The following is a 19,517-nucleotide window of genomic DNA, read 5'->3' as shown; positions in this document are numbered from 1 at the left end:
ACGACCACAGGGGATCCCTGCACTGCCTCCCCTTCCCACCCCTAACTGTTACCTAGCTACGTCTGTTCTCTGGCGTAGCTATGTCCCTGTAGCTTCTATCTATCACCCTCTCAGCCTCTCGAATAATCCTCAGTTCATCCAACTCCAGTTCCAGTTCCCTAACTCGTTCTGTGAGGAGCAGGATCTGACTGCATTTCCTGCAGATGAAGTCGGCTGGAGTATCGGTGGTCACCCCTACCTCGAACATCCTGCAGGAGGAACATTCCACTGCCTGTGCTGCCATTACTCTACACCTCGTCTCCGAAAACAAGAACACTGAGTAGCTTACCTGTGGACTTTAAAATTAGGTTAGAGGAGGAGGATGGGTGGGAGGCCCTACTATGTAGGGCCTGAGGTCTAAAACACACCCACTCAAATATCAGTCACCTACCTTCCCGACCAGCTCTGCGCTCCAACCTCACTTCCGCCCTGCTCGCGCCGCTCTCTGCTGTGAGAAGACCGTTGGCGTTCTTGTTTTCTTTTCTCCAATGAAAATGAAAAGGGTGATGATTTTATCACAGGTCAGACTTGTGCTCAACCAGTTTACCATTTAAATGATAAAGCTGAAAAAGATCCCTCTACTTCTCATTGTCATAGCAAATAACAGCTAATATTATGTTGAGGAGTCTTCAGTCTCTCGTGTGTATGTGTGTGTTTATACTTAAGTAAAAAAACCTGTGTCTCTGTTTAGTTTCGGAACTCTTTGCAACTACTCATGGAAACCCTGAATGCTACAACACCGCACTACGTCCGCTGCATCAAGCCAAATGATGAGAAATCTGCATTCTCGTAAGTAATATATACGTTGACCAAGGTGATACTATTTCTCTTGTGGTTTGATGCCACACTATGAATTTGGGTTCAAGATGGGATGGTCAAGGAGGAGGCAAAGACTCAAGTTGTCATCAGGCTTGGTTTTCAAAGTAACTCTGTATTGTGCTTTCATTCTGAATACAGTTATACATAATAATCCTAGGTATGGCAGGCTTTGATTTCGGGATTGGCCCTGACCGATTATAAGTGAAAGTGAGTACTGCAGACGCTGGAGACTAGAGTCATGAGTGTGGTGCTGGAAAAACACAGCAGGTCAGGCAGCATCCGAGGAGCAGGAAAATCGAAAATTCCTGATGTCGGGCTTTTGCCCGAAACATCGATTTCCCTGTTACTCGGATGCTGCCTGACCTGCTGTGCTTTTTCAGTGCCACACTCTTGATCCTGACCAAATATAACTGTCTTGTTCGTATGCACACTCCTTTTGCCCACATAAGTCTTCCAGAGAGTTTTAATACAGCCCACATTGTGCTATTTATGCAAAGTGACGTGAGCTCTGTGACCTGAAGCCCCTGCGCAACAACATTCTGTAAATCGTAACTTTGGCAGGAGGTTCTTAGGCCTTTAGAAGTTAATTTTATGTCGAGGGAGTGTAAAGATACAGTTCAGGCTAATTTGCCAATGTGATTCCACCCTTGGCTCTCTGTTCCTATGGCCGGAGTTGGGGGCTGCTGAGTGCCAGAGTCAAAGTATAATGCTGGAAAAGCACAGCTGGTGAGTCAGTATCCGAGGAGCAGGACTGGCTGTGCTTTTCCAGCACCACACCGCTCGACTCTGATCTTCAGGATCTGCAATCCTCTCTTTCTTTCTCCCAGCTGCTGAGTGCCATTTTGGAAATGTGCAGTGGCAGGAACCTAATTGATTGTTGGTATCCTGGTAATCCTCAAAAATTGATGTCAATCGGTTCCTAAACAATCATCTCTGAAGAGTTGAGAATGCAGCAGGAAGTCTGTAAGGCCTAAACCCACCAGAATTTCAGGGCTGTAAAGGCCGAAACTGGCATGGCTGAGGTCAGAGAAGTGAAGCAGCTCAGTGAAACTGGTACAACCAGAACTATTAAAGATGGATAATTACTGGAACCCTTTATAGAACAGGGGCTGAGGGCATGTGTGCTTTAAAGGCTCGTGGTGACACATGACCCACCTTCAGATGAGCTCACAGAAGGAGAGCTTATGTGTGAGAGAGAGAGCCACAACAGCTTCCTTCTGGAGAGGAGCAGCAGATTACACATGTACATGACAGATTGATGCTGAAGGATTGGCAAAACATTTGGTTATTCACACAGGATATACAGGCCAAGCTTGAACCTATTGGAGGAGCAACGCCTTGGAATATTATGGCTATCACTCCATGTGACCCTAAGGAGTGAGTGACTACCTATTGCCTGTAGTTGTGCCAGGGTGGATTGCTGCCACCCTGCAATGGCTCTCCTCCATTGCTGTTTGATTCACCACTAAGGGCAATCCACCTCCAGTGTGACTCCTCTCTCTGGTACTATGCACACTCTCCTCATTAAAGATCAAAACTGTGACAAATAGCTTAACAAGCACAGGTATTTTTGATTGTCCTTCTGTTGGAAAGTAACTGTTAATCAGTTTAGCTATGAATCCAAGTAATGTGAATGCTTTTGATGATTGAGAAGGGGACCTAGACACACAACTGCTTCCATTATAGTCATCTTACTCAAGGAATGAAGAGGTTGAGCAGGTTGCACTTGTGTGTGTTTGAGTTTAAAGGAATGATGAATACGGCAAATGCTTGTTGAAACATACAAGGTCAAAATTCTGAAGAGGTTTGACAGAGTAGAGAGGCTGAGGGGATGCTTTCCCTCATGGGGGATACAGGTATAGAGGGAAAAATAATTTTTAAAAAATTCATTCAAGGGATGACTGTATTTCTGGCTAAGCCAACATTTCCTGCCCATCCCAGAAGGCAGTTAAGAATCCCCCACATTGCTGTGGGTCTGGACTCACGCAGGCCAGTCGAGGTAAGGATGGCAGTTTCCTTCCCTAAAGGACATTAGTGAACCAGATGTTTTTTTCTAATAATTGACAATGGCTTCATGGTGATCACCAGACTCTTAATTCCAAAATTAGTTTATATTTATTGAATTCAAATTCCACCATCTGCCGTGACAGGATTTGAACCCGGGTCCCCAGAGCATGACATTAACAGTCCAGCAATAATACCACCAAGCCATTGCTGCCACCCACCTCTCCCTGATATAGGAGGCTCCTTATTAATGAAGAAGGATGTCTTTTCTGACAGCCATTTATCTTTGGAATTTCATACCTCTGAGATCAATGGAGGCTGTGTCTTTTGAAATATTTTCATGGCTAAGTTAGATAGATTTTTGATTATCGAGGTTTAGTGGGTGCAAGTGGGAAAGTGAATTGTGGTCATGATCAGATCAATTATGAGCTTAATGAGCGGCAGAGTAGGATTGGGGTGTCAAAAGGTCTGCTCTTCCTATTTTATATGTTCTTATTTCTCTATTCACTCTAAGGATCTGATTAATTCAGTCCTGTCATCTGAGTATGGCCAGGCATTCATGTTACCAGATTCCAAAAGGACATTGCAGCAGATTCTTTTGACCAGACCCTGGCAGCATGATTTCTAGCCAAGGCCTGCTTGACTGTGTTGCTGGCCTCCTCTTTCCACCCTCCAGAAGCAGGGCATGCCTCCATGACCTCACCAATTCTTCAAACCCCCGTGGCCTGTCTAGAGTTAATGTGTACCTTCAATGCCTGTAACCCATGGCACTTGCCTGCATGAATGTACTTAAAAGAGCCTAAATGAGCCTTCAGGCTGCTGGCTTACTGTATAGAAAGGTAAAAACAAGGGCTGCAGATGCTGGAAACCAGATTCTAGATTAGAGTGGTGCTGGAAAAGCACAGCAGGTCAGGCAGCATCCGAGGAGCAGGAAAACTACTGTACAGAAAAAAGTGCCAAAAGTGTGTGTTAAAATATTTTTCAAAATTGGCATCTAATTTACACAAAATGCTACAGTTAACATTGTTATTGCAGATTTTACTCTGGATATAGAATTCTTCAGCTCTGAGGCAGCATCATTAGGTAGGCATATAGACAGTTGCATTAGTGTTGTTTTTGTTATTTTCCTTATGAGGGTGGATATTTTTAAGAGAATACTGATCCCTACTCAACAATAGGACAATACATGAACACCAAACCTAACATTTTTTTGTCCAATAGAACTTTTTTTTTAAGTGTGATCTTCTACTGATTGGAAAAAATGAGACTCATTGCATTACTGCGCAGTTCTAATTGATATTAGCATGTGTAAGATCTTGTTAAATGATGAGTTTATCTTTTGTACATTATAATAGACAAGCTCTGTCACATGCTGTTGTGATTAATGAGTCCATTAATGCATGTAATTATGATTGATGAGGCTGTTTAAATGCATGCTCATGTAACTGAGAAAATCTTGAACAATGTGCATTTCTAATTGTTGGACCCTACTGACCTATCCACTGTAATTGAAGGGAACAGTTAGTATCTGCACTTGTAATTGAGAAGACATATTGCAATATGTCATGTGTAGCATTTACTAGCTGAAGGAACAGAATCCAAATTTCGCTATACTGTATAGAGGCTATGATCAACTGTGCTGCAACAAGCTGATTAGTAATAGTGTAGTTACTTTTGTTCTTTGTGGGGCCATGCTGAATGCAAATTGGCTACAGTAGTTTCCTGTCAAAAGCTATTAAAACACTTCAAGAAATTCATTGGTTACGAAGCACTTTTAGACAGTACTTGTTACACTGTGAATTCCTACTTTCATTGCACCAATCAACTTGAATGATTGACTTCTGCAATCTTTATTTCTGGCTTTTATGTTCTGAAACTTTGCGATGGCAAAGTAACTCATTCTGAAATAATGTTACAATAAAACCTACATTGATTCACTCCATGCTATAACTTGGAGAGTCCAGCGTTGACTGCAATAATAATGTGCATTTGTATAGCAAAGAAACATGTCCTGAGGTACTTGACAGAAGTTAAACAACATGGAGGATGATAAGCAAAAGGCTTATGAAGAGTGATATTTTTGGCGAACTTAAAGGCAGTGTAGCTAAGGGACCTACTAAGGAAATTCTAAGGGGATAATAGAGCATTGCTTCATATATATCCAAATGTTGCTCCATGCTGGTATAAAGTTAATGTGAAAAATATAGCATTTAACATCTAAAATTTTGAATTTGAATCGTAAGGCAAAGTCTAGTTTGTTGCAATTTTCCATACTTTTTCCTGGAATTTTCAGAGAATACTCTTAACTATCTCCTTTAAAGAACCAAGGAGGGATTAAACATAATCCTGAACGATCCCTAGTGCATGCAGAGATATGATTGCCAACAAAATCTCATCACCTGGAAAATCAATGAAACACTGCTTCAAATGAAATACTATAGCAATTATTTTTATATTAAAAAGTCCCATAAATTATTAATAATAATACAAAGCTTCAGGAGCAGTGATCTATGCAATTTACCTTTCTTATTGTTTAACTTTTGGAAGTTGATATCATTTTAAGAATGTAGAACAGTGCAGCACAACAACAGGCCCTTCGGATGAATATGATGGCGTTATAAACTAATCCCATCTGTCTGTATTTCTCTTTCCTGTCTGTTCACGTGTCAGTCTAAATGCCTCCAAACTTTATCATATCTCCTACTATCTCCCATGGTAGCATGTTCCAGGCATCTACCACCCTCAGTTTTAAAAAACACATACCTTGCACATTTCATTTAAACCTTCCACCCTCTCCCTTTAAACCTATGCTCCCTAATATTTGACATGTCTGCATTGAGAAAACAACTCTGTTGATCCATCTTATCCATGCCTTTCATAATTTTATATATTTCTATCAGGTGATACCCTCAGCCTCTGATGCTCCAATGAAAAAAAAGTCTACATTTCCCCAACCTCCTTATAGCTAATATGCTCCAGTCAAGGCAACGTCCTAATAAACCTCTTTGTATTTTAACATCTTCTCCAAGGTCTCCACATCCATCCTATTGTGTGGTGGCCAGATGCAGCAGTGAAATGAAAGAGTCAATATTTCTTCTGCACTGCAGACTTGTACAAGTTTTATTTTACTTGAAGCAGATAGCCAATCTATAACTGTCAGTGCGATTATGAGCAATAAAAATGTAATTGGTTCTATTTGATTTGATCTTGGTTGGGACTCTTGACTGTACTTTTTGCTGCATTATATTGAGTAAATGGATGCAGTTGAGGTTCTCAAAGCGAGACTTCCCTCTTCAAATTTCTTGAGTTATTCTTTCTGTGAGTTTGACTTTTCTATGCACATTAATAGACATATACAGCTTGCCTTATTGCTTTTCCATAGATCATGGCTGCTGTGTATACCATCTAAAAGATGCATCCGAGCAACATACCAAGGCTTCTTCAACAGCATCTCCCAAATGCACAAATTCTTCATTTTAGAAGGGCAAGGGCAGTAGAAACATGAGTAAACCGCCATTTACAAGTTCTCCTCTGTGCACACTGACCTAACTTGGATCTATGCTACTGATTCTATTATCTTTTCTAGCTAAAAATCCTGGAACACACTCACTAACAGCACTAAGCTTATCCTTCTAACAGACTGCAGGAATCAAGGAAGGTGGCTTACCACTGTCTCGTGAGGACATTTTGAGAATGGGCAGTACATGATACTCCCATCCTGTTAGTGAGTAAAACAAATGTTCTGTACAATGATTCTCTCACTGGTATTATACTTGAAGTGATTAACAACACCACCAAAGTAGGAGTCAGAGGAATTTCTGACAAATAATATTGTACACAAGTACAATTTGCGTTAATGTTCCTGAAAGAGATACAAAATAGATGTTGATGACAGGTGTGAACAGTAGGGGAATTGGGTGTCATCAAAATGAAGGGTGGTATATTTGCTCTGAAGTTGTTGAAATCAATGTTGAGAGGCGGCACAGTGGCTCAGGGCTTAGAATTGCTGCTTCACAGCACCAGGGAACTCTGTGATTTCAATGTTGGACAACTCTCTGTATGGAGTTTGTATATTCGCCCCGTGTCTGTGTGCAGATTAGCTGGATTGGCCATGCTAAATTGTCTGTAGTGTCGAGGGATCTGCAGGCTAGGTGAATTAGCCATTGTACATACGGGAATATAGGATAGATAGGGTGGGGGTTGGTTTGGATGCGATGCTCTTTGGAGGGTCGGTATATACTCAATGGGCTGAATGACCTCTTTCCGTAATGTTGGAATTCTGTGATTCTATAAAGGTGGGAAAAAGGTTCCTTCTTCTAGCTTGCAGTACATTGCATCAGCAGAGGACAGAAATATTAGCAAAATCATAGAATAGGAAAAAAACTGGCTGGATTCCATGTTAGTTTATTGACATTTGCTTGCACACCAACATTTGGCCTGAATTAGTACATTGGTATACTTCCCAGGTGCAGCTGATTAACCTAAATTCAAGTTTAATTGCTCAAATAACACAACCCGAGCAGATATTTCAGCAATCATTACAGTCAAAGCCCAAAATCATTTCCAATTCAAAACATTTATTTCATGCTGAGAAGTGACTGCTTGAGTGAGAGTGGATATGAAACATTCCAATGATTGAATTGCAGAAAATTTGCAGAAATCAGTCACAACAAAAGGTGAAGTTGCGACCTGCTGCTTATCTGCAATTGAGCTTGTGGTAGTGATTCTTCTCTGTCCTGCCAGATCAGTCCACTTTCAACAGTTTGTGATAGCGTTACGCATCCAATTTATTTTATCTGGAAGCGCACACTGTAAGGTGTTATATCTTCATAAAATATATTTTTATTGATGATCTATCAGCATCCAGGATCTCTGTAAAGTGCACAACTTGGATCAAGGTGCATAATTAATTTGAAAATATTAAGAGACAAGAAATAATCTGCAAGGTATACCCTTCTCTGACAATGGTGCCAGCAGCCCCTCCAATAAAAATGATTCCAGAAAACAGCAGAGTGTAAATGATTCACAATGTATTGAATTTCATCTTATCTCTTAATACGTTGGTAAACTGAAATGAAAAATACTAACATGATGTGATATATTCCATTTAGCCCAGTTCTTTTAAACACATCTCTCTCTAAATGCACTCAACTACTTTCCTTACTGTCCTTTTCCAACATGTTCAAAACTCAATTACATTATTTACTACATTTTGTGTCATGCCTGTTCATACTCCACCATTATCCTTTATACTTGTTGGTTTCCCAAGATGTTCAAGAGTCTCCAACGAAAACTTTGTTCACTAATTTACAGTGATTACAAGTTGAAATTTGGATCAAGTAGTTTATGCAAGTGTCAGCTTCTCATTTGAGCAGTTTTATGATGACGACCACAACCAGTCTCATTCAAAGGCTGGAAAGTTTTTATTCTGTTTTAGTGGGCTGGGTTTTACATGTCCCACCAGACCTTTCTAAACCAGAGGAGACATTAAAAATATCGGTTGGCTAGCTCACCACCTTCACACCTATTCCCATACTAACCCCATAATAGGGTGGACGGGTGCCGTAATGGCCAGTCTGCCTGCCATAATTGAATAAATAACTTGAGTCACTTTAGATTTTAAATGTGATACTCATCAAGCCATTCGACTTTTGGCATAGGTAGGCACTTGAGAATGGACAGTCCTTTTTCATTTTAAATTTTAAACTTGAAATCGTGGAAGTGGCCACTTGTGAAGTCGAGTGTTGTTTGGTCTACAAGAGCAGCCAGGTGTCTGGTGTCAAGGGAGTGGAAGTCCCAATATGCTGTTAACATCACCATCATATTATGACCCCACCAGCCTGGTAAAATACAGCCCCATGTTTTGCTTCAGCCTGGATCTTGACAGAAAACTTGTATGCACACAGTCACAGACATGTTGTGGTACAAAGGAAGCCATTTGACCCATTGTGTCATTTTCCAAATGGGCAATATGTTTCAGGACCATTCTCCTGCCTTTCAATGCAATTCTGCACGTAGTTTCCATTTAAATAATCATCCAATTCCTCGGATGTTGCTTGACCAGCTGTGCTTTTCCAGCACCACACTTTTCGACTCTGATCTCCAGCATCTGCAGTCCTCACTTTCTCCTATGCTTGTTGGAGTTAGTTTTCACAGTTGTGGGACATCTCTGCAGGAGTTCATCATTGTAATGTCCTAGGTCCCAACCATCTTCAGCCACTTCTTCAGTGACCTTCCCTCCATTATAATATCTGAAGTATGTATGTTTGCTGACGATCACACAGTGTTCAGCACCACTCATGATTCCTCAGATACTGAAGTAGTCCATAAACAAATGCAGAATTGGAGAATTGCCAGGTTTGAGCTGACCAGGAGCAAGTAACAGTGACATCACATAAGTGCCAGGAAATAACCTCCAACAAGTGAGAATCTAGCCATTGTCCCTTCACATTCAATGGTTTTACCATCACTGAATCCCCCACTGTCAGCATCCTGGGGAGTTAACACTGACTAGAAATTGAACTGAACTAGCTGTATAAAATTCAGTGGCTACAAGAGCAGGTTAGAGGCTAGGAATCCTGCAGTGAGTAACCCTTCCTTTCTGATGCCTAAAGACTATGCACTATTTACAAGGGCAACTAGGGACAGGCGATAAATATTGGCCAGCCGGTGACACCCAAGCCCAATGAATGAATTTTTTATGAAATGGAGATGAAATTGCAGATTTGTAAAATTGTTTTACTGCAGCAGTACAGGGCCTTGAATCTCGTGTACATTTGGCTATCCTTACTTGAAAAATGATATAATTGTTTTAGAAGCAGTTCAGAGAATGAGGGAAACTTACGAAGAAAGGTTAGTCCCTTTTGCGCTTAGAAGAATTAAAGGTGATCTTGATTGGAACATATGAGATCCTGAGGGGACTTGATAGAGTAGATATTGGAAGGTATTCAAACTTGGGGCAGAAAATATAACCGGTTAACACAGTTTAAGAACAAAACATCTCCCTTCTTAGACTGAGATGAGGAGAAATGTTATCACTGAGGTTTAGTCTGACATTCTTTCCTGCGAAAAGCAGTGGAGACTGGGAATTTACTCAAGGCAGAGTTGGATAGATTTTTTGTTAAACAGGGGAGTTGAAGGTTATGGGGAGCTGACAGGAAATTGGACCTGAAATCCACAACCAGTTCCGCCATGATCTTATTGAATAGCAGGCCAGGCTTGAAGGGACTTTGGCCTACACTGAAGTCATATGGCCAATGCTGCGTGAAAGCCATATAGCAATAGCCAGTTGTTGCCTTCGCACCATCTGATGCCATAACACCAGCCTTAAGAATATTGACAACGCTAATTGCTTATAGTGCAACTTTTTTATGAATGTAAGGAAGCTGAAGCCATTTGTAGTTTTTAAATTGCTTGTCCTACACTACTGTGCAATGATATTTTAGCCCAGATATTGATCTTGGCATCATCATATTTGGTATGGGAAGGCAATGCCACAGTGACAAGTCTCCGGTCTAGTAATACAGAGTTCTGGACTAATTTTCTAGTAATGTGGATTCAAAATCCAATGTGGCAGCTGGAGAAATTTAAATTCAATTAATAAGTTAGTCGTTGATTGCAGTATAATCTCATCTGGTTCACTAATGTTCTTTAGGGAAATAAATATGCAAGTTTCACCCAGTTTGGTCTATAAATATCATTTCAGACCCAACTTGAAGATCAACTCTTAACTGCTTTCTACAATGGTAGTGGCTCAATTTAAGGACAGTAATGATTGGTCAACATCCAGGTAAACTGATGTTGGTTGAAGAAAAAGTGATTAAAAAGGTCCCATGTGTCTCAGTGCCATTATTTCTGAAATATCAGGAATGTAAAAATTCTACTTTTAAGCAATAATATCCAAAGTTCAACAGTTAGGGAAACCAACAATCCCCCCATTTGCAATTTTTAGAGGATTGCTGATGGTTCCTGCAGGTATTTAGTTTTCATATGATTTGGTGCAATGAAGCAGAAGAGTAGAGAACATCTTAAGGTTGAGAAATTAGCATTAGGTTCTGTGAACATTATAATACAATGAAAATCCATCAAAGCTCAATTTTTTAAAGAAAAAATAGATGATATCCTAGCTCTTGTGCTGAAAGTCACTTGTTATTTTAATCATTCCCTGAATAAATGTTCCTTGCAGCACGGATCTGAAATTCAAGGAACAAAGTACATATGGATAAATTTCTTTTGAATATCATGATCTCTTACTTTCTTGATGGTTTGCAATTTGTAACATTCATCATTCCCACATCAACAGCAAAGGAAGTTGCTTCTGAGCCAAAGGTGAAACACTGCTATGACAATATTGCCCCCTCCTGTACAATTCTGGAGGAACATACAAACAAGGAGTAGTCCATTCAGCTCCTCAAGCCTCCACTGGTATTTAATAAAATTGTGGCCAATCTGATTGTAACCTCAAATCCACATTCCACCAACCAGCAAGTGACTTCTTAACTTTATCATTTCTTGTCTCTATCTAAATCTTGTCTACATCCTTAGTTCATGAGGGCAATGACCTAACAGAGCCAATGCTACACTTTTTTCCTAACCTTTTTTTAAATAGTCCAGTCTTAATGTATGTCAGCCTGGAGCTTTGTCTCTGTAATAGCTACCAGATCATTCATTTTTTAGTGTGGGCTCTCTGTTCATCTCAGAAAGGTGGACGTTTTGCACCTAATCATATCCATTCCCCACTAAAGTTAGTATCTCATCTTAATGAGTGCATGAATAGTGGCACATGTTGCCATTCACTTACAGTTCAAGGTCCCTATCACAATCTGCAACACCTGAAAGTAACATGATGGACATCAATAAATCTATTGGAAATTTTAGGAGAAATTTCTTTACCCGGAGATCTTAGAATTTGAAACCAACTATTTCAAAGGTGGATAGCATTGATGTATTTCAGGGAATGCCAAACAGGGATATAAAGGAGAAAGGACTAAAACTGTAGACTAAAAGCATTGATGTCAAGTACTGTCACTCTCATCTCTCTGGAATTCAGCTCATCTGTCCATGTTTCGGCCAAGGTTGTAATGAGATCAGGAGCTCAGTGGCCATGGTGGAACCCAAACTGTGAGCACTGATGATCAAGAGTAGAGTTCTGAAATACAAATCTTCAGCATGAATACTGGATCTGTTGGTTCAACAGGCCTGTTTCTGGGTTATAAACACTGGTAGGAAATGCTTTGAAGATTGAAGATTATGATTGGTAATTCTGTCCCATCCGGAGCTCTCCGAAAGTATCCATTAAAGCTGGTGAATTGAGATAGTTAAGATAATAGTTAACTGCCTCAGTTAAGATAATAGTTAACTGGGAAAAGTTAGACAATAAATCCATCCAACTCATGAGTTACTATTAAGCTCAACATCCCCACCCCAACTTAGCATTCCATATCCCAACATCTATATCTCCCCCAACTCCTGATGACCACAACATCACCCTCTGGCCCAATGTGATTTTGTCACCCACAACAACCCCTGCCCCAAACCCATTTCTGTAGCCTGAGCATCCAGCTGACTCCACACCCAACTTGTCAGTCAGCCTGAACACTGCCAGTTTGCCTCAGATTCTGACACCATTGCTCTGGAACGCTGCTGCCCTGGCCCCTGATGTCCCTCCCACTACCACTGGCCCTGGTGCACCAACAACACTTCCCCCACCCTGGCCAGTTTAGAAATGTGATTTTAGGCCTATCCTCATTCTTTTACAAAACAATCTTGAATCTATGTGCAAAATTTTCCCCCACTGATACTTTAACAACTTGCCTGGCTCTGATGCATAATATTAAGTCCAAGACAGCCCCTCTCTTGTAGGTCTTTCTATGTTCTGGCTTCAAGTGTTCTCTTGGATACATTTTAACAATTTTGCTCCCTCTAAATGCAGGGATACTGGGATGGAGGATGCCCTTCGGGGCGTAGAAAGGCAGAATTGCCTCTTTCTGTATTGTAGGAGTTCTGTGATTCTAAACCTTTAATATTATAAGACCCTAGTTAATGTTTGAGAACCTGAAATCTCCTACTGCCATGACCATATTGTCTGACACCACCACCTGCCGCGGCCACATTTTCTGACATCTGCTTACACATCTGCTCTATTTCTCTCAAACTGTTAGGGGGGCCTATCGTACACTCCCAGAAGTGTGGTTGCTTTTTTGTTGAATCTTAATTGACACATTTGAAGAGCCTTCTAAGATGTCATCTCTCCTTCCTGCTGTTATTGACTCTTTGATCAATATTTGACACCTCTTCTTTTACACCTTATGACCTAGGCTAGCTTCCATTTTCTGATTTCCCTTATTTAATCTAAATTCCACCAGCTGCTGTGTTGGGATATGAACCCACAATTCCAGAGCTTTGGTCTGGTCCTTTTGATTACATGTCCAAAGACATTACCACTACATCACCTTCTCGACCTCTAATCTATTTACAATGGCAAATCTGATTCAGTACTGGAATGAGGTGGACAGGTTTGGTCTTGTCTCAGTTCCCACTGTGCACGAATCTGTAAGGCAAACTGGTTGATAAATTAGCTCCAGATTGGTACTGTCCTACATTGTGTTTAAAAAAAAAAAATAGATTTAAAAGATTGGATAACAAAATTTGAATTGGATCTGTTCTAAATACTCATTTTTCTCTGTTCCAGGTTTGACGCCAAGCGTGCTGTACAGCAGCTCCGGGCCTGTGGGGTTTTGGAGACTATTCGTATCAGTGCTGCAGGTTACCCATCAAGGTAGGTGTATGATTCATACGCTTTTACAGGGTTCATCCAAAACCCTCTTGGCATTGAATTGAAGGTTTATCATTGCTATAGAGTACACATGTTGGATATAAACAGAAGTATTTCACAAACAAGTTACTATGGCCTGAACATTCCAAGGAGTCATGATCAGAATCACCTATAGAAGGTGACAGTTTGGTTCCATTCTGTCTGCACCAGCTCTTCAAAGGGGCATCAATGCCAAGTGCCAATCTCGCATTTTCTCCCATATCCTTGCACATTATTTCTATTCAGATAATCTTCTAATTGAAGACAGAGATGGATAGGTTTAACTGAATGGCAGCGCAGACTCAGTGGGCTGAATGGCCTAAATCTTCCCCTGTGTCTTGTGGTCTAATGGTTCATGCCCTCTTGAATGCCTCAGTTGAAGCTATTTGTACCACATTTCCAGGCAGTGCATTCAATACCCTTAATTACATGCTGAATAGTAAAGACTTTTCTTACATCATCTTTGCTTCTTTTCCACATCACTTTAACTCTGCGCCACCTTGATAATTTTATTTTTTGAGTGAGAATGCTTCTCACTATTTACTCTGTCCAGCTGCTTATGGTTTTGAAAACATCTATCAAATCTCCTTTCAGCCTTCTCTCTAAGGAGAACAGTCCCAGCTTCTTTAGTCTATCATTGTAACTAAACAGATCCTTCTAACTAAATTTTGCTCCAATATTTTGTTGTTTGTCCTCAGTGACAATTTTCGATCTTGGAGTTCCATTCCTGGCTCCTTCAGGTATGCAGACCATATCGGAAATTAAGGAGAAAGTGAGGTCTGCAGATGCTGGAGATCAGAGCTGAAAATGTGTTGCTGGAAAAGCGCAGCAGGTCAGGCAGCATCCAGGGAACAGGAGAATCGACGTTTCGGGCATTCCTGAAGAAGGGCTTATGCCCGAAACGTCGATTCTCCTGTTCCCTGGATGCTGTCTGACCTGCGCTTTTCCAGCAACACATTTTCATATCTGAAATTAACACAACTCTCATTGTGCAGGATAGTTGGGAACGTCAAATCTTTTTGACCTTTTTGCAGCAACCAGTGTGTATGTGTTCTGACATTTCCGTGTCTGGCAGCACAGCCAGATATTTTGACAGCTGCTGTGAAAAGGTAACTGAGATTACATTGTGGGGTTAAGAATGTGATCTCGTGCTGAGGGTAGGTCATGGTCTGAGAATGTTATGGCTGGTCGCAGTTGTTCGGGCTGGTGTTTGGAATTTGGAGGGGGCATGGGGGAATGTTCAGTAAGACTGGTGAGGTGAGATAGGGGAGGGATTGCCAGAGGTTGAGGAGTGGTACGTTGGAGGGGTCAGCTTAGTAGTTACCCAGGAGTTGGACTTCATTTTTAATTTAACATGTTCCAGAGTAACTATGAATTCAACGGAAGTGAACCTTGCCAAGATGTTAGTAAAGCTAACCACGAATGCGTTTCCTGAAAAAGTACAAGCTAGAGTAGATACAATGTCTGCAGCAGGAATGCTACATGCCTATAAAACGGATTGAACTCAGAAACTAAGTTGAATGCCAACTTAAAAAAGCCAGTGATGTTATATAAATTTGTTCTTTCCTTCTCACTTTCTGCTTTTCATGCCTAGTGAGAGATAAGGCATACAAAGCCATGATTATGGCTGTTTCCATTGCTAGATTTGCCTGGATCAGGCCACCAATCTGTCACTGGGAGGACAAGGGATATATCATGCATTGTTGGCATGGGGTCTCTCTCACACTCCTGCCATAGACAGGAGGATTTTACAATGCATTTGGCTACATTATGGCTATCATGTCCTGGAGTAGAACTTGAATGTGAAGCTTCTGACTCTGAGACCACTGCGACCTCTACCTTCCTTGTAATTATTTATTTCCAGAATTGAATCCACAGAATTCTCCATTAAAAATTAAACAATATAATGTTTTAAATCTGTTTATATTGACTGCTTTGTTGAAACTTGACTCATAAATTCTATTACTCTTGAGTGAAAAGGTCTCAACTGACTTGTCTTTTTTATTCTAATTTAGTTTTTCTCTTTACACCGTTAATTGAATGTATCCCTGTAATCCATAATTTGCTTGGATCAATATCACTGTCTATAAATATGGCTCATATAAAATAAAATTGATTTTTTTCCTAAAAATATCTACTTGGTGTTCTTCTGACTGTCTGCATCTAATGCAGTTCCTCTGTAATTTGCTGGAAGTCACCTTAAGAGCCACTTAAAAATTAGGCAGCTGAATTGTCACAATACCAAACGTATTTTTTTGACAGGTGGACGTACCATGAGTTCTTCAACCGATACAGAGTCCTAATGACCAAGAAGAACATAATATTAAATGATAAGAAAGAGACTTGTAAGAGACTTCTTGAAATTGTTATCAAGGTAAGGATTTTGTGGAGGCCATGGCATAGCTGTGATGTTAAACTGGAGGCCCAAGCTAATAGCATATGTTCATGTCCAAAGTAGTGTGTTCAATATTGTGAAATTTGAATTCAATAAAAAAGGAGTTAAGAGCTAGTTAAATGGTTTTTAAAAACCCATCTGGTTCATTAATGTCCTTTTTAGGGAAGGAAATTTTGCCATCCTTACCTGGTCTGGCCTGCATGTGACTCCAGAGCCACAGCAATGTGGTTGACTCTCAACTGCCCTCTGGGCAATTAGGGATGGGCAATAAATACTGAGTTAACCAGTGACACCCACACTCTTAAGATTTAAAAAAAGCCTTTGGTGCCAGTCCAGAGTTACCTCCTTATTAGTGGAGATCGTCTCTGTCAAAAAAAAAGTCTTGCCAATTTTGCCATGGTGGTAAGGCTTGCAAAAACATCACAGACATGTTCCAATAAATGTGTGTGCTGCTCTTGTACTGATAGTAAATATTGATGCACTTTGGGAGAAGTAACCTGATAAAGGAGTACTAAATGATTGGCAGGGCAATAGGAGGCTCAGAGGAGTGGAGGGATCTTGGCGTGCGTGTCCACAGATCCCTCAAGGTGGCAGGATAGTTTAATAGGGTAATTAAGAAGGCATATGGATTACTTGCTGAAAATGTGTTGCTGGAAAAGCGCAGCAGGTCAGGCAGCATCCAGGGAACAGGAGAATCGACAGGAGTTTCGGGCATAAGCCCTTCTTCAGGAATCAATATGGAATACTTGCCTTTATTGAGGAGATTACAAGATTACATGGCATAGATTACAAGAACATGGAGGTTATGTTGAAGCTGTACAGGATTTTGGTTAGGCTGTAGCTGTACTGTGCAATTCTGGTCTCCACACTACAGGAAGAATGATTGCATTGGAGGGGATGCTGAGGAGATTCACCAAGATGTTGCCTGGGGTGGAATATTTTAGTTATGAAGAAAGGCAGGATAAACTCAGGTCATTTCTTTAGAGAGAGAAGGCAGAACAGGGACATGATTGAGATGTATAAGATTATCAGGAGTATGAACAGGCTAGATGGGAAGCAGCTGTTCCCTTAAGTTGAAGTGACAATAATAAGGGGGCATAATCTTAAGGTGAAAGATAGAAGCTTTAGAGGGGATTTGAGGGAAAAACATTCTTCTATCTGTCTGTGTTAATAGTTGAGACCCAATACCTTGCAACCTTTAAAAAATACATAGATAAACACTTGAATGTCATAACATTCAAGTGCTGGAAAGTGGGATTCATGTGCACTTAAATTAGTTCTTTGACACTGTCTCAATGGATGAACAGCTGTCTGATTCTGCAAATTGTACAATTCAGTCACTCAGTAAACAATTTTTTTGTGATTTTTATTTTCTTCAGGATCCTGATAAATTCCAGTTTGGCCGATCCAAAATCTTCTTCCGTGCTGGTCAGGTGGCATATCTGGAGAAACTGCGAGCAGATAAGTTCCGAGCTGCATGTATGATGATACAAAAGACTGTTCGTGGTTGGTTACAGAGAACTAAGTACAGGCGGATGAGGAAGGCTGCCATCACTATTCAGAAACATATTCGGGGCTACCAAGCTCGCAGGTAGGCTTTATTGCCAGAACTTTCATGCATTATGAGGGACTGAAGGGACACACCTCCTTTGTCATTCTACTATTAAACTTACTATGAAGTGGGTGAGATTTAACATCTCTGCAATCTGCTTACACAACATACAGAAACAACATTGGTCTGAGGAAGGAACTTCCCAATTATTTGAGTGTTTCATGCATTATGTATTTTCTGGATCAACACAGGAAATTTCAGTTAACATCAACAAGAATAGTCATGCTTGCCTAAGGTGGGCATGCAGGCTTGATTAATGACATGTGAGGGCTGTCAGATAGGATGTGTTGGGTAGAACAGGGCTCAGTTTTAGAAGAATTAGGTCTTATTGAAAGATATAAAATTGAGAAGACTTGATCGGGCTGCTTGCCTTTGCCAGAAAATTAAGTACTATGGGTCATTTGGGGCTGAGCTGAGAAGAAATGTCTTCACTTGCAAAGTTATGAATCTTTGAAATTATCTATCTTAGAGGGTTGTGAATATTCAAAGTCTGTTCAAGACAAAGATTGACAGATTGCTTCAAATTAGGGGAAGAGGTCAGGATTTAATTCAGCCACAATCTTTATGAATGACACAGCAGGTTCGATTGGCTTTTGGTTTCTCTGATTCTGATTTCTTATGTTCTGGAAATCTCACCAACGCCCCCCATCAGAGAAAGGTTCCTCATTGAACAGCTATGACTTAAAAGCAATTCATCAGCATAAGATTTTGTAGCTTAAGTTGTAGTTGCGTCTAAAATTCTTTTGCTTATATTGGCTGAAGGAGGATGTCCTCTGAAACAAAATTGGTGCATTTCTGGGGTCTGGTTAGAATCATATAATCATGGAATTTTACAGTACAAAAGGAGGCCATTCAACCCATCGCAACACTACCAGCTTCCAAAAGAGCTACCCAGTTTGAACCGTTCTCTAGCCTTCTCTCCATAGCCCTCTAACTTCATCACTTTCAAATGTATGTCCAGCATTCTCCTGAAAGTTCCTATGGAATTTGCCTCCAGTACTCTCCCAGGCAGCGCATTCTAAATCCTAACAGCTGAATAAAGAATTTTCTCCTCCTTTCACTCCTAGCTGTCTTGCTGATGATCTTCAAATTGTGACCCCTAGTTACTTACATGCCAATTACTGGAAATAGAATATCCTCTTTATCCTTTCAAAATTATTCATAATTTTGAACACCCCAATAAGGTCACCTCTTCAACTTCTCTACTCCAAGGAGAATAAACCAGATTTCTCTAATCTTTCCTGATATCTAAAATCCCTCTTTCTTGGTAGCATTCTGGTAAATCTCTTTAGTGCACACTCCAGTGTTTTTTTTTAATTCACTCACAGGATGTGACATCTCTGGATAGGCCAGCATTGCTTTTAATATCTTCCTTTAATGAAGAGCCCAAAACTGAGCACAATATTCCAAATGTTGTCTGAACAATGATTTATAGAGATGTAGCATCACTTACTTGGTTTTACACTCGATATCTCTTAATAAACACAATGATTCTATAAGCTTTCTGCACAACTGTTTCAACTTGCATGGGCCCATTCAGGGAATTGTGTATATGAACCCTGAGGTCCTGCTGCTCCTATAGTCCTAGCAATGGCCACTGCTTGAATTTGCCGTCCTGGGACTGTAGACCTGTTGGCTATTGGGTGGCAGCTGTCGAAAACAATACCTTCCCCAGGCAAGGACAAACATCTCATCCTGAGCCAAACTCAATGGCCGGCTGTTTCATTTGGTGGGCTTTAGACGGACTTGGTATTGCTATCCTTAAGCATAAGAATTACTTTCCAAAAGCTCAATAAATGGAAGCATGTTTTCCTGCAGTATTCTCCTCCTCACCA

At 40.6% G+C, this 19,517-nt stretch overlaps 1 protein-coding gene across 1 annotated transcript in view; it reads left to right on the top strand.

Annotated features, from left to right (window-relative positions):
• The window catches only part of myo5b (myosin VB), a 265,930-nt gene that overhangs the window by 179,915 nt on the left and 66,498 nt on the right, over positions 1-19,517 (top strand). Inside the window, exons 16-19 of the mRNA XM_043674299.1 lie at positions 731-828; positions 13,553-13,639; positions 15,938-16,049; positions 17,450-17,661. Of these exons, the coding sequence (XP_043530234.1) occupies positions 731-828; positions 13,553-13,639; positions 15,938-16,049; positions 17,450-17,661 (509 nt within the window). The remainder of the gene's footprint in view (positions 1-730; positions 829-13,552; positions 13,640-15,937; positions 16,050-17,449; positions 17,662-19,517) is intronic.

This window comes from Chiloscyllium plagiosum, chromosome 1, assembly GCF_004010195.1.
Source record: "Chiloscyllium plagiosum isolate BGI_BamShark_2017 chromosome 1, ASM401019v2, whole genome shotgun sequence".
Lineage (NCBI taxonomy): Eukaryota > Metazoa > Chordata > Chondrichthyes > Orectolobiformes > Hemiscylliidae > Chiloscyllium > Chiloscyllium plagiosum.
Note: the sequence above shows the minus strand (reverse complement) of the source record. Positions and strands in the feature narration are given on the sequence as shown.